The 12,846-nt window shown below is 37.7% G+C and overlaps 1 protein-coding gene across 3 annotated transcripts in view; it reads left to right on the top strand.

Moving 5' to 3' along the window:
- Nucleotides 1-12,846, top strand: part of PSEN1 (presenilin 1) — a 56,516-nt gene that overhangs the window by 32,129 nt on the left and 11,541 nt on the right. For all 3 annotated transcript variants that reach the window (XM_054567325.1, XM_054567324.1, XM_054567323.1), the window contains 3 exons: nucleotides 2,149-2,216; nucleotides 6,584-6,804; nucleotides 11,769-11,867. In XM_054567325.1, coding sequence (XP_054423300.1) covers nucleotides 2,149-2,216; nucleotides 6,584-6,804; nucleotides 11,769-11,867 — 388 coding nt within the window. The remainder of the gene's footprint in view (nucleotides 1-2,148; nucleotides 2,217-6,583; nucleotides 6,805-11,768; nucleotides 11,868-12,846) is intronic.

Below are 12,846 nucleotides of genomic sequence, written 5' to 3'. Positions count from 1 at the left end.
TGGGTGTGTGCAAGAGCAGCCAATCTGTGTTTCTCTCCCTCTCTCCCTCCCTTCCTTACTCTCTAAAAATAAAATCTCTAAAAAGAAAACTTTTAAAAATCAATTTCAAAAACTACTTTGCAGCAGAATATATCTGTAACAAAAAATTAAGTTTTAAAGAGCAGAATGTAAAACTGTATTATTACTCCATTTTAATTTTGTTAAAAGGTCTTCACACATGCCTGTATATGCTAACAGAAAACATGTTTGAAGAGAAAAATATTAATATTAACTTTGGTTATCAGTGGTCAGTGGGAATTGTTTTTTCCTTTTAGTATTTTTATATTTTCTAAATGTTATATGCATATGTTACTTCTGTATTCAGAAAAATGCTGTGTTTTAAAATAAACATCTCCATGTTCCCTTGCTAGAAAGAAAAGATAAAAAGCATTTCTCAAGACAGATGAGAATTTCCAGATTTTAGTATTTATTCCAGTCCTTAATGTGGAGCTTAATATGGAATACCAGTATACGTATTCCACTCTTCAAAGCTTTTCTGTAATAAAAGCATAATATTATATATGCTTTTTAGTTTTGTAACTTGGATTATTTCTAAAGCTGAGACTTGTGAATATGGTGGGGCAGGATGCAAGTGGGCAGGTTCCTTTCTGCTCCCGCTTTATTGTTTTTTTGCAGAGGAATTAGAGTAAGGGCTCCCCTTAGAATATTTTGCTAAAGTTGAAATATTTAGAGGAAAATGGACAGATGCCTTCAGGTTACATTGATATGTGGGAGAGATGGATAGAAAAGTTACAAAACAAGTATAGCAAAATGTGAATGTAGAATTTAGGTGGTATATCGGTGTTCACTGTAAAAATCTTTAAACTTTGTAGTGTTCAAAAATTTTTATAAGAAACTGTTTGTTGGAGAACACCGGAAATTAAACTTCATAAAGTTTTTTTAAAGAGAGACAGCAAAAATTTTAAAGAAGTCTTTTTTCCCCCCCAGTGGAATTCATGGTCACAGATCACCTTCAGTGATCAAAACAGAACCACAAAGGAAAATTAACAAATTCTAATCACATCTAGACTTTGGTAACTTAGAGCCTGATGATCTGAACAACTGAATCTGGGGGTTAGGGGTGGGAGATTTAGAAAAAAATGAAGACAGAACAATACTCTTGACTTGGAGAGGTTTTTTCCTCTCCTTTTTTTAAGGTTTGATTTGAAAGTTATTAGTAAAGTAACTCCTTCTGTCATTAAGTAATAAAATTCATTGAAAGTACAGCAAATAATGGGTATATGCACCTTGAAATAATTTCACTTTTGGTTGGAAATTACTTGGCAATTTATCGTGCTCGTCATTCTGTTTTTAAAAACTCCGCACTTTTACGTTGTATAGTATTTTCCTAAATATGCATGTTATGTAAAATTACCATTTAAAATGTTCATCTTGTGTAGTAGATTATAGAAATAAATTCTGATTCTATTTCTCACAATAATAAGCTATATATGAATAATAGAGACTAATATGTATATGGAACCCTGAATCCTGCATAACAGTGATGGACTTATAAGTGTTTCAAAGAATTTGTAATAGTAATACATTTGTAATATAAAATAAATGTAGAAAGCATTCCAATACTTACTGAAACCAGATTCTGAATATTCTTTTATGAAATAGTTATATAGTTTAGAAAGCCTATTTTCTCTGTACAGTTATGCATGCAAAAGGTCACCTAACCATATTTTTTATTTTATGAAATTATATTTATCATTTATTCAATGTATGTATTTATTTTATTCAATTTATTTATTTCAGGAATATTACAAAATTCCTCTCCTGAAAATATTGCTACTTCAAAGTGTAAATGTCAGCATTTGACTCTGTTGATAATTTGGTATTTTAGAATTCATTCTTTTCAAAATTTCTCCTATTTCTAAAAGAACAAAGGCCTAGATGTATCTTGCTGAAATTTCTGTTTACTGTTATGAGTTGTTCTGCACCAAGGAGTTCTATATAAGAATACCCGGAAGCCAAAGTCATTTGTGTTCAGCCATTTGAAAAGAATAACATATACAGAAATAATATACTATTTTTAAAGTAAGGAATTTGTAAATTTTTAGGGTTATGGGATTGTTAATTATATTGAAATTCTTTCTTTTCTAGGTCATCCATGCCTGGCTTATTATTTCATCTCTATTATTGCTGTTCTTTTTCTCATTCATTTATTTGGGGTAAGTGGTGAAATATTTGGTCTCTTTTTTAGAAATTAACTGTTTAGGGTCTCTATTAGTCACTTTAAGCCATGTCCTTTATTGATGAATTACTCTTAAATTATAATTGTTTACATATATGGGTCATGCTTGGTATATATAAGACAAGTTAGTATTACCAGTAAGGATATTAACAGTGCTGGATAAAAATCGGGAGGGATACCTCTGGAGCGAGGGATTCCCAACTGGAAACCAGACTACCCAGCAGCCCAGGGTTCCAGTGCCAGGAAGATAAGTCCCCATGACTTCTGCCTGTAAAAACCAGTGGGGGTCGGGGTGTTAAAAAAAACTGCTGAATTCTCAGAGGCTTCTCTTAAAGGGTCCCTGTGGATTTAGGACTTATGCAGACCCACCCCCTGTGGGATTCAGCATCAGGGCAACTGTTGGAAGGTCACAAGTGGCATACGGGGAGAAAGTGAAGTGGCTGGAAACAAAGCAAGTGCCAGGAAACAGCTTCCTCCCAGGCAAACCTCCAAGACACCAGGCAGTGGCATTGTCCCCTCTCTAAGCCCTCACTACATTCAGAGCCACAGAACTGTGAAATGGGTTGCTCCACCCTGGCAATCACCTAAGACTCCGCTCCACATAATTTACATGTCCTCTCTTCTACAATAGACCACACTACTAAGACAGGGAGTGGAAACAGCTCTACCTAATACATAGAAACAAACACAGGGAGACTGCCAAATTGAGGAGATAAAGAAATATGTCCCAAATCAACAGAACAAAACTCCAGAAAAAGAATTAAACAAAACACTTACCAAGTTGGAGGCACAGGTAAATACCCTTTGCTTCCTCACATAACCAAAAGAAGGACAACAACAAATTTGAAAACAAAAAATAACCAGAACTGCCAGAAAATCAAACAATATGAAGTCTGACAACCAAGGAGCTAAAGAAGAAACATTACCCAGACCGGTAGGAGGAGCGGAGACGGGCAGCAAGGGTGGAGAAGATGCACGGCAAGAGAGCAGGTGGAGGACCAGGTGGGTGAGACAGTGGCTGGCGGACTGGGCGGTCGCACATTTGCGTGTGGATAAACTAGAGGAACAGCTGGGGAGCGAGACAGACCACACGCAATCCAGGGTTCCAGTGAGGGAAAAGAAAGCGTCAAAACCTTTGGAGGTAAAAACCTGTGGGGGTTGCAGCGGCATGAGAAACTCTCAGCCTCACAGAGAGTCCATTGGAGAGACCTACAGGATCCTAGTATGTACACAAACTCACCCACCAGGAATCAGCACCAGAAAGGCCCAATTTGCTTGTGGGTAGAGGGGGAAGTGACTGAAAGCTGGCTGAGAGCCAACCAAGTGGCATTGTTCCCTCTTGGACCCCTCCCCGACATGCAGCATCACAACAGGAACCTGAGTTACCCCGCCCTGGCAAATACCTAAGGCTCAACCCCACCCCCCGCCAGCGTAACAGGTGTGCCTAGACAAAGAAATATGGCCCAAATGAAAGAACAGATCAAAGCTCCAAAAATAGAACTAAGCGTTGAACAGATGCACAGTTCAAAACACTGGTAATCTGGATGTTCACTGAAGTGGTTGAGTATGGTCGCAAGATGGAGGAAAAAGTAAAGGCTACGAAAAGTGAAACAAAGAAAAATTTACAGGGAACCAACAGTAAAGAAATGGAAACCGGGACTCAAATCAACGATTGGGAGCAGAAGGAACAGATAAACATTCAATCAGAACAGAATGAAGAAACAAGAATTCAAAAAAACGAAGAGAGGCCTAAGAACCTCTGGGACAACTTTAAACATTCCAATATCCAAATCTTAGTGGTGCCAGAAGGAGAAGAGGAAGAGCAAGAAATTGAAAACTTATTTGAAAAAATAATGGAGAACTTCCCCAGTCTGGCCAAGGAAATGGACTTTCAGGAGATCCAGGAAGCTCAGAGAGTCCCAGAGAAGCTGGACCCAAGGAAGCACACACCAAGGCACATCATAATTACATTACCCAAGATTAAAGATAAGGAGAGAATGTTAAAAGCAGCAAGAGAAAAGGAGACAGTTCCCTACAAAGGAGTTTCCATAAGACTATCAGCTGATTTCTCAAAAGATACCTTGCAGGCAAGAAGGGGCTGGAAAGAAGTTTTCAAAGTCATGAAAGGCAAGGACCTACATCCAAGATTACTCTATCCAGCAAAGCTATCATTTAGAATGGAAGGGCTTCCAATGGAAGATAAAGTGCTTCCCAGATAAGGTAAAGTTAGAGGAGTTCATCATCATCACCAAGCCCTTATTACATGAAGTGTTAAAGGGACTTAACTAAGAAGAAGATGAAGATCAGAAACAATGAACAATAAAATGACAACAAACTCACAACTATCAGCAACTGAACCTAATAAATAAATAAACCAAGCAAACAACAAGAACAGGAACAGAATCATAGAAATGTAGATCAGAAGGGAGGGGGAGGAGGAAGAATGGGAGAAAGGGTACAGGGAATAAGAAGCATAAATAGTAGGTACAAAATAGGCAGGAGGAGTTTAAGAATAGTATAGGAAATGGAGAAGCCAAAGAACTTAATATGTACGACCCATCGAATGAACTTGGGGCGGGTACTGGGGGGAGGGGTGGTACAGGGGGAAGGGGAATAAAGGGGAGGGAAAAAATGGGACAACTGTAATAGCATAATCAATAAAATATATTTTTTTAAAAAAAGAAAACATAACCAATCTATCAGACACGGATTTCAAAACACTGGTCATCCAATCTATCAGATGCAGAATTCAAAACACTGGTTTATCAGGATGCTCAAAGAACTCATTTCGTATGGCAACAGCATAAAAAAGACCCCAGGCAGAAACAAAGGGTACATTAAGTGAAATAAAGAAAAATCTACAGGGAATCAACAATGGAGGGGATGAAGCTGAGAATCAAATCAGTGGTTTGAAACATAAGGAAGACAAAAGCATTCACTCAGAACAGCAAGAAGAAAAAAGAATTTTAAAAAACAGGGATAGACAAAGAAACCTCTGGGATATCGTCAAATATATCAACATCCGAATCAGGAATGCCAGAAAGAGAAGAGGAAGGGCAAGAAATTGAAAACTTATTTGAAAAAATAATGAAAGAAAACTTCCCTAATTTGGTGAAGGAAATAGACATTCAAGTCCAGGAAGTACAGAGAGTCCCAGGCAAGGTGAACCCAAACAGGACCACACTAAGACACATCATAATTAAAATACCAAAGGTTAAATAGAGAGAGAATATTAAAAGCAGCAAGAGAAAAGCAGATAATTACGTACAACGGAGAATCCATAAGACTATGAGTTGATTTCTCAAAAGAAACTTTGCAGACTGGAAGGGACTGACAAGAAGTATTCAAAGTGATGAAAAGCAAAGACTGTGATTACTCTACCCAGCAATGCCGTCATTTAGAATGGAAGGGCAGATGAAGTGCTTCCCAGATAATGTAAAGTTAAAGGAGTTCATCATCACCAAGTCCTTATTACATGAAATGTTAAAAGGACTTATTTAAGAAAAAGAAGATGATCAAAACTATGAACAGTAAAAGGGCAACAAATTCACAGCTATGAACAACTGAATCTAAAAAACAAACTAAGCAAACAGAACAGGAACAGAATCATAGACCTATGGAGGTCATTTGGAGGGATCTCAGCTGGGAGGGGGAAGTAGGAGAATGTGGAAAGGGGCAGGGATTAAGAAGCATAATTGGTAGGTACAAAATAGACAAAGGGGATCATAAGAACAGTAAAGAAAATGGAGAAGCCAAAGAATTTGTATTCATGACCCATTGACATGAACTAAGGTCGGGGGATTGTTGTAGGGGATGGGAACATCGGGTAGAGTGAGGGCAAAGGGAGAAAAATTGGGACAACTCTAATAGCATAATGAATAAAATATATTTTTTAAACATTAAAAAAAGAAACATTGATTGTGAAAGAGAAACATCAGTTGTTTACCTTTTGTATGCACCCTACAATTCCCGCTACCTAGGCATGTGCCCTGAACCGCGACCTATTCATGGCCCAATTTTGGATATTTTAAATAGGGGTTTCCCAAAGCATAGAATGGTATATTAGGTGGTATGTGGCCTTCTTTAGGTTTTGTATTTTTTACAACTGTAGTCTTAAGGTACTGGTTTCCCATTGATATGAGTAATAGAGTTTTCTGTTGAAATAACTTGAGGAAAAAAGTGGATTAATTTAAAGAACAATGTTAAATAACAGCACAGTTGATATAAGATGTAAAAATACAAAGGTGGCATATGAATATCGAATGCTTGGAATCATTGTTCTAAACAGTGTTTTGATAATTATTTTACATAAATCATATTATGTCTCTGTTCAATTTCTTTTAGGGAAGTGTTTAAAACCTATAATGTTGCCATGGACTACATTACTGTTGCACTCCTGATCTGGAATTTTGGTGTGGTGGGAATGATTGCCATTCATTGGAAAGGTCCACTGCGACTCCAGCAGGCCTATCTCATTATGATAAGTGCCCTCATGGCCTTGGTATTTATCAAGTACCTTCCAGAATGGACTGCGTGGCTCATCTTGGCGGTGATTTCAGTATATGGTAAAACCCAAGATTGATACTTTGTTTATCACAGAAATACCTCACTGGTGTGTTTTCCTTCCCAGTTATCTTGACTTAGGAAAATGATACTGGTTATATCCCACAGCTCTTTAGTAAATAATTAATTAGCTGTGGTATCTTTTTCATATACAGATTTCAATTTTTTTGAGGTTAAGTTCTTAAAAAATGTTTTATTACCACCTCCAGTTTAACTCAGTGATAAACTAGTGGAAGGATCCAGAGATTTCTGGTCAGAAGACTTTGATTCAAATTCTTTCTCTACCTCTATCAGTCTTTATGACCTTAGGAAAGTGATTCAGGCTATTTGAGCTTCAGTTTCCTCATTTGGAAAATAGGAACAATGTTTCCCTGAGTTGTATAATGAGAGTTCAGAATATGTGTTGAAAAGTACTAACAGAGTGCTTAACACATAAAATGCTCATTTAATTTTTTAAATCAAAATTAGGTTAAGTGTTTTTATAAGTCAACTTGAGTAGAATTAGTCTTTTCAAAGTAAAACTTATTTGGGTAGTGTGAGATTGAAATTCATTAACAACCAGTGTTACATGGGTTCTGAACAGTCAGAGTATACCCTAGCCATGCATGACCAACACAGCTGTACAGATGTGTATTCTGGCTGCATGAAAGCCAGAGCGATCCATATTTAGAGTCACTATGGGATCCCTATATTATAACTAGGTAGTACTCTTTTATTACTATACAGTTGCTTATTAAAATGTCAGGAGACCTGTAATAGGAAACATCATCATCACCACTTGATTGACAAAGAAAAAGTCTATGGAATTAGAATTGGATTAGTTCTGTTCTCATATAAAACTAAGGTCATATATTCTTTATGCCTGACTTTTATTATGATTTCAGGTTATATAATAGTACTTGGTAGTTTGCGAAGTACTATCAGTTATTCTATAGCCATGATTAAGAATGCCAGCACTGGACTCCAACCAGCAACTGGTCGATGCTTTGTAGTCAGAGATTTTACTAATATGTGGTAAATACTTTGTAGCCAGAGATTGTACTAATGTGTTCTTCTGCTCACTGCCTTTTCCAACAACCACAGTTTGCCTTCACCTTCAGAGGGCACATGACACCCTTACCTAGTTACGGGGCGCTGCAGCCGTCCCAGCGTCACACATAGTCCTTGCAGGCCACATCTTAACCGCGTCCAGCTTTCTCCAGAAGCGCAGAAATAACACCACACTGATGATCTCGCCCTCTTGTTGATCGCAGAGATTCATTTGACATCCTTTTTGAGGACATAGGAATATTCAGGAAGGAGCTCAAAAAAGAGGCGTCCTGCTACACCGGTTAAATTCCTGACAATTATTTTGTAAACTGAGGGCTTCTGCATCTCTGACACTGTCAAGAAATAGTAGTTGATCCTCTCTGCACCCACAATGTTAAAACAAGCCCCAATATCTTTTAGGCATTTTGGGGGATCTGTAACCAACATATTCTTTAAGTATAAATTTTACCTAACCTCTTTATACTGTTACTCACACAGTGGCCCATCTTGAATTGGGGCCTCCTACAACAAAGAGCTCCAGAATCTCTCCAAATTGTAATACCACGGTCATTCCCATTAGTGTTGCCTCTCTCTGCCCCCAGGGAATCATTCAATATAGAGGCTTTAGCAGCCTCCTGCCATACCTCCTGAAACCCCTGGACCATCCATGATCAAAAGTTGCTCATGGATTTCTGGTGTGAGAAACCACCCGTCTCAGTTCCATGCCATATGCCATTAGAATGGCAGTTTCTGACTGCATACAGAGCTCTCCTAGAACCAGGTTTTCGCATACCTTCAGGATGTGTGATGCCCCATGTCCTTCTACTCCATATTCTCTGTGTCTTCAAGGCAGCATTCTACAAGTACACCCCAGCCATTGAGCCTCCTTACTAAGACTAAAATGTTACCTACAGGATAGAGCTAAGTCTGGGCCTTGAGAGTATCCCACCAACAGGAGAGGTTGGCCCCTTCTATGCAGTTTTTTATCAGTTGACAAGGTACAGGTACTAGGGAATGTCAGCCCTCTCTGGGACCCTTGGCTACCTCAGGAGCCGACCAGGATGAAGTGAGTGAACAGCAACGGAAGTTTGAGGACCTTACGGACAGTGTCAGTACTACATGTGATGGAGCATACTGAACTGCTGCTTTTCATTCCTTAATCCACACATCCTTAATCAAAGAATCAAGGGTCAGCAAAATTAGGTGAACTTGAGGCGGTCATCTTATCCTGGCCAACAACTGGCTGCACCTGTGCATTTTTACAGGTTCTTGGGTCATCGCCAAGGGTCCAGCCCTCTGGTTCTGCCAGTGGTGGCAACAGCACTTATTTATCTGTGGTTTTCCTCTTTGGGGGATATAACTATGAAAATCTCTTGCTTCACAAATACCCAGACTATAAACCAAGGTTACGCATGTCTGTATATATTAAAGCCACAATGCAGGTCTCGCCTTATCCACTTTGGAGTTCCAGACATTGTTAATAGTGACATTAACTAACATTTCACTTCTAAAAATATGCAATGATGGGCTCCTAACAAGGTGCTCTGTGGAACTTTCACTTTCCTTACCAATCTCAGACCACAGGCCTCATAGAGTGCCAATGTGACATACAGAGCAAGTTAAAGTTTAATTAAACATCCCATATTTCCATAATCTGGTGAATTGTAATGAGTAATGATGAGTCTGATTCCATTTTTAAAAACAGAGTATTATTCTATTTATTTTTAGAGAGGGGGAAGGAAGGGAGGGAGAAAGAGAGGGAGAGAAACATATTTGCACACCCCCAACTGGGGAACTGGCCTACAACCCAGGCATGTGCCCTGACTGGGAATCCGAACCAGCAGCCTTTCAGTTAGCAGGCCAGCGGACAGTTCACTGAGCCACACCAGCCAGGGCCCATTTTTAATATTTAAAAAAAAAGAAGAATGCTAGTTCTGAAGACAGACTTCCTGGGTTCAAATCCAGACTCTTCTACTCTGTCACTTACTAGTTATGTGTCCACAGACACATTACTTAACCCCTCTATAGTTATTAGAAAGATTAAATTGAACAATACATATAATACACATAGGACAGTATCTGTTAATAAATATTAGCTGTTCCATTTTTTCTGTATAATCCTGTGAAATAAGCATGGCAGTTATCCTAGTTTTACTGCTAAGAAACATGAAGTTTATAGAGATAAAGTATTTGCCCAAGCATACACTAATGTAGAATGAGAATCCCAAGTTCAGTATTCTTTTTACTACATTACACTATTTCTCCATCAACCCTCTATTTCTTCCAAACATTATATAAATAATTACCTCTGGAGAGCTTTGAGTTCCTTTATAATGTGAGACTTGTATCTAATATTTAGAGCAGCAATTTCCAACCTTTTTCTTCTCATGACACACATAAACTAATTACTAAAATTCTGTGGCACACCAAAAAATATATTTTTTGTCTATCCAGAAAAAGAAAACTCAAAACACAATAATTTTGATCCATTCACACAGAAGAGCTATTTTTGTGGTGGGTGTCGTCATTTTTTTATTTGAGAATCGAAAGGAAAAGAGGTCAGTACCCCTGACCAAATAGGTATTGCATGTTTTAGAAATTCCTGTGGCACAACAGTACGCTCCTCTCAGCATACTGGTTGAAAAACACCGATTTAGAGGAATGGTTCTCAACGTCATTTTTCACAAGGTCCCAATCTACTTTAATTTGTCACAAAGATTTTTAATTCACTTTAATTGCTCTAAAAATAAGGGAGTTTATTATTTAGCAATTCTATAAGGGGGAGTGTGTCATAAAACCAAGATAGGTATGGGACATGGCAGCTTCAGACAGGTTGAAAATCTCATTATTTTGGAGCACAGCAAATTTCCCTTTTTTTATCCAAAACAAATTGCAGTGGAAACAGTGAGAGCAGCAATTTCTGTGTGTGTGTGTGTGTGTGTGTGTGTGTGTGTGTGTGTGTGTGTGTGTTTTGTTATAGTAGTAGTAGTAGTAGTAGTAGTAGTAGTAGTAGTAGTATACAGATATGACCACTTGCAGGCCTGAAGTTTTTTTACTTAAATGCATCTGAATGATTATAATGTCAACACAAGCTGTCAGATCTCCCTTTACAAACATATCTATACATGTTTTATATTTTTAAATGTTTGAAATTATTTTCTATATTCTGAATTTTCATGACAAAATGTAAGAAAAATTGCTTGTGCTAGAGATGGTGGTAGAATCAAGAATAATTTAGGCCTATTGCTTCTTCTCTGAGTTGCTGTTTTTGTGAAAATATGTATATTCTAAGGCCTAAGTATTTATGAAATGCCTTTGACAGGAGAACTAAAGAAATGTTCAACGCCCTCAGGGAAAGGTTTATTCGTTACTTTGTTTTGCTTAAATTTACTTCCCTTTTAAGTTCCCCTAAGTAGTATTGTACGTATACTATCTTTTAAAAGGAGAAGAGACGAATCTCTTCTATGCTCTTCATATTTTGAAAAGTTTAATCAAATAACCTCTATTAAATTCCTCTTGGAGTAAAGCTTCTATTTGTGGTTCATAGGTATGGTTTGTTTGGAAGTGGCTTGTCCCTGTTTCTACTTATTGGAAATTGACAACTGCTTTAGAATAGCTCTGTCTTATCATTCCTGTCTCTTTTCTTCAAACTGGGAAGACTTGTTCGTAGAATCCAGTGATGATACGTTGTAAACTAACCAAACAGCAGTCAAAACTAAAATGAAATATGCACAGATCTTCTGTATGGTTTTGCATGTTTTGTTTAGGTTGCCCCTCCATCAGTTTACCTGCTGCTATTTCATATTCATTCAACATCTGTTTGTGTTAAAAAAAAAAAAAATTAAGTCTTTTCCATTGGTCAGTTTCTCTCTAATACATGCATTTACAAGTTTAGCCAATACATTTTTTCAAATGTCCTTTCTATTTTTCTTTCTAGACTTAGTGGCTGTTTTATGTCCAAAAGGCCCACTTCGTATGCTGGTTGAAACAGCTCAGGAGAGAAATGAAACTCTCTTTCCGGCACTCATTTACTCCTGTAAGTATTTTAGGATGGTGTTAGATTAGTAAACAGCTTAGAATTTATAGGAACTGACACAACTAACTGTTGTCATTTTCATGGTACTTTGTCTCATCTTAAATGCATAGCATTTTAAAGGAACTCCTGCAGATCTCTGTGTCCTTGAAAATTATTATCTTCTACCTGACATTGGTTCAGAAGTTTTCAATATGTATACAGATAGAAGAAATATTTAGAGGTTGGGGAGCCAGTATTCTCACTTAAAATCTTACTAGGCAAGTGTTATTGAGTACTTGTTATATACATATATTACAGGTGACTCTTGCTCTTGCCTACGAAAAAATTGTACTGTTCCTTCAGAATGTGTTTGCCTTTTTTTTTTCCCCCCCAAAGAGTCATACTCTTCCCAGTCATTCAGTAGATATTTATCAGTCATTGACCTGATCTCCCACAGAGCACTGTGAAGGACATAAAGATGAGTAAGATACTTTGCCTTCCCTCAGCTCATTTGCTTACAATTTAGAGGTGAGATAAGGCAAGCATATAAATGAGCAACATCCACCACAGTGTGTTATCAGATTCAGCAGAGACACAATCAAAGCGTAAAGAAAGTTCAGAAGAGGGAAAATCTGGGAGGGGAATCAGAAAAGATTTCTTGGAAGAGAGCATTTTGATTAAATCTTTTAAGGATGGGTAGGATTTCAGCAAGCGCAGATGGAAGTTGACTCCCAATGTGGACTTGTCACAAAGAATGGCTTGGGGTGTAAGTGTGGGATCTCTTTATCAAATTTAAAGTGTTCAATTTGACTAGAACATAAAGTACAAAATGGGCAGAATACTAGGAAGAATTTGGAAAGACGGATTAGGGCAAGCTTAGAGTGACTGGTTTAGATCTCTCTCTGCTTTTCTTGATCACTGGAAAATCATAAAAGGTTTTTGAGCAGAAGAAAATGTGACAGAGATCAGATGTGACCCACACGACTGAAATGTTTACTAT

Source organism: Pteronotus mesoamericanus, unplaced genomic scaffold (genome assembly GCF_021234165.1).
Source record: "Pteronotus mesoamericanus isolate MK-2021 breed Mesoamerican mustached bat unplaced genomic scaffold, CSHL_Meso_final contig_182, whole genome shotgun sequence".
In the NCBI taxonomy this organism is placed as follows: domain Eukaryota; kingdom Metazoa; phylum Chordata; class Mammalia; order Chiroptera; family Mormoopidae; genus Pteronotus; species Pteronotus mesoamericanus.
Note: the sequence above shows the minus strand (reverse complement) of the source record. Positions and strands in the feature narration are given on the sequence as shown.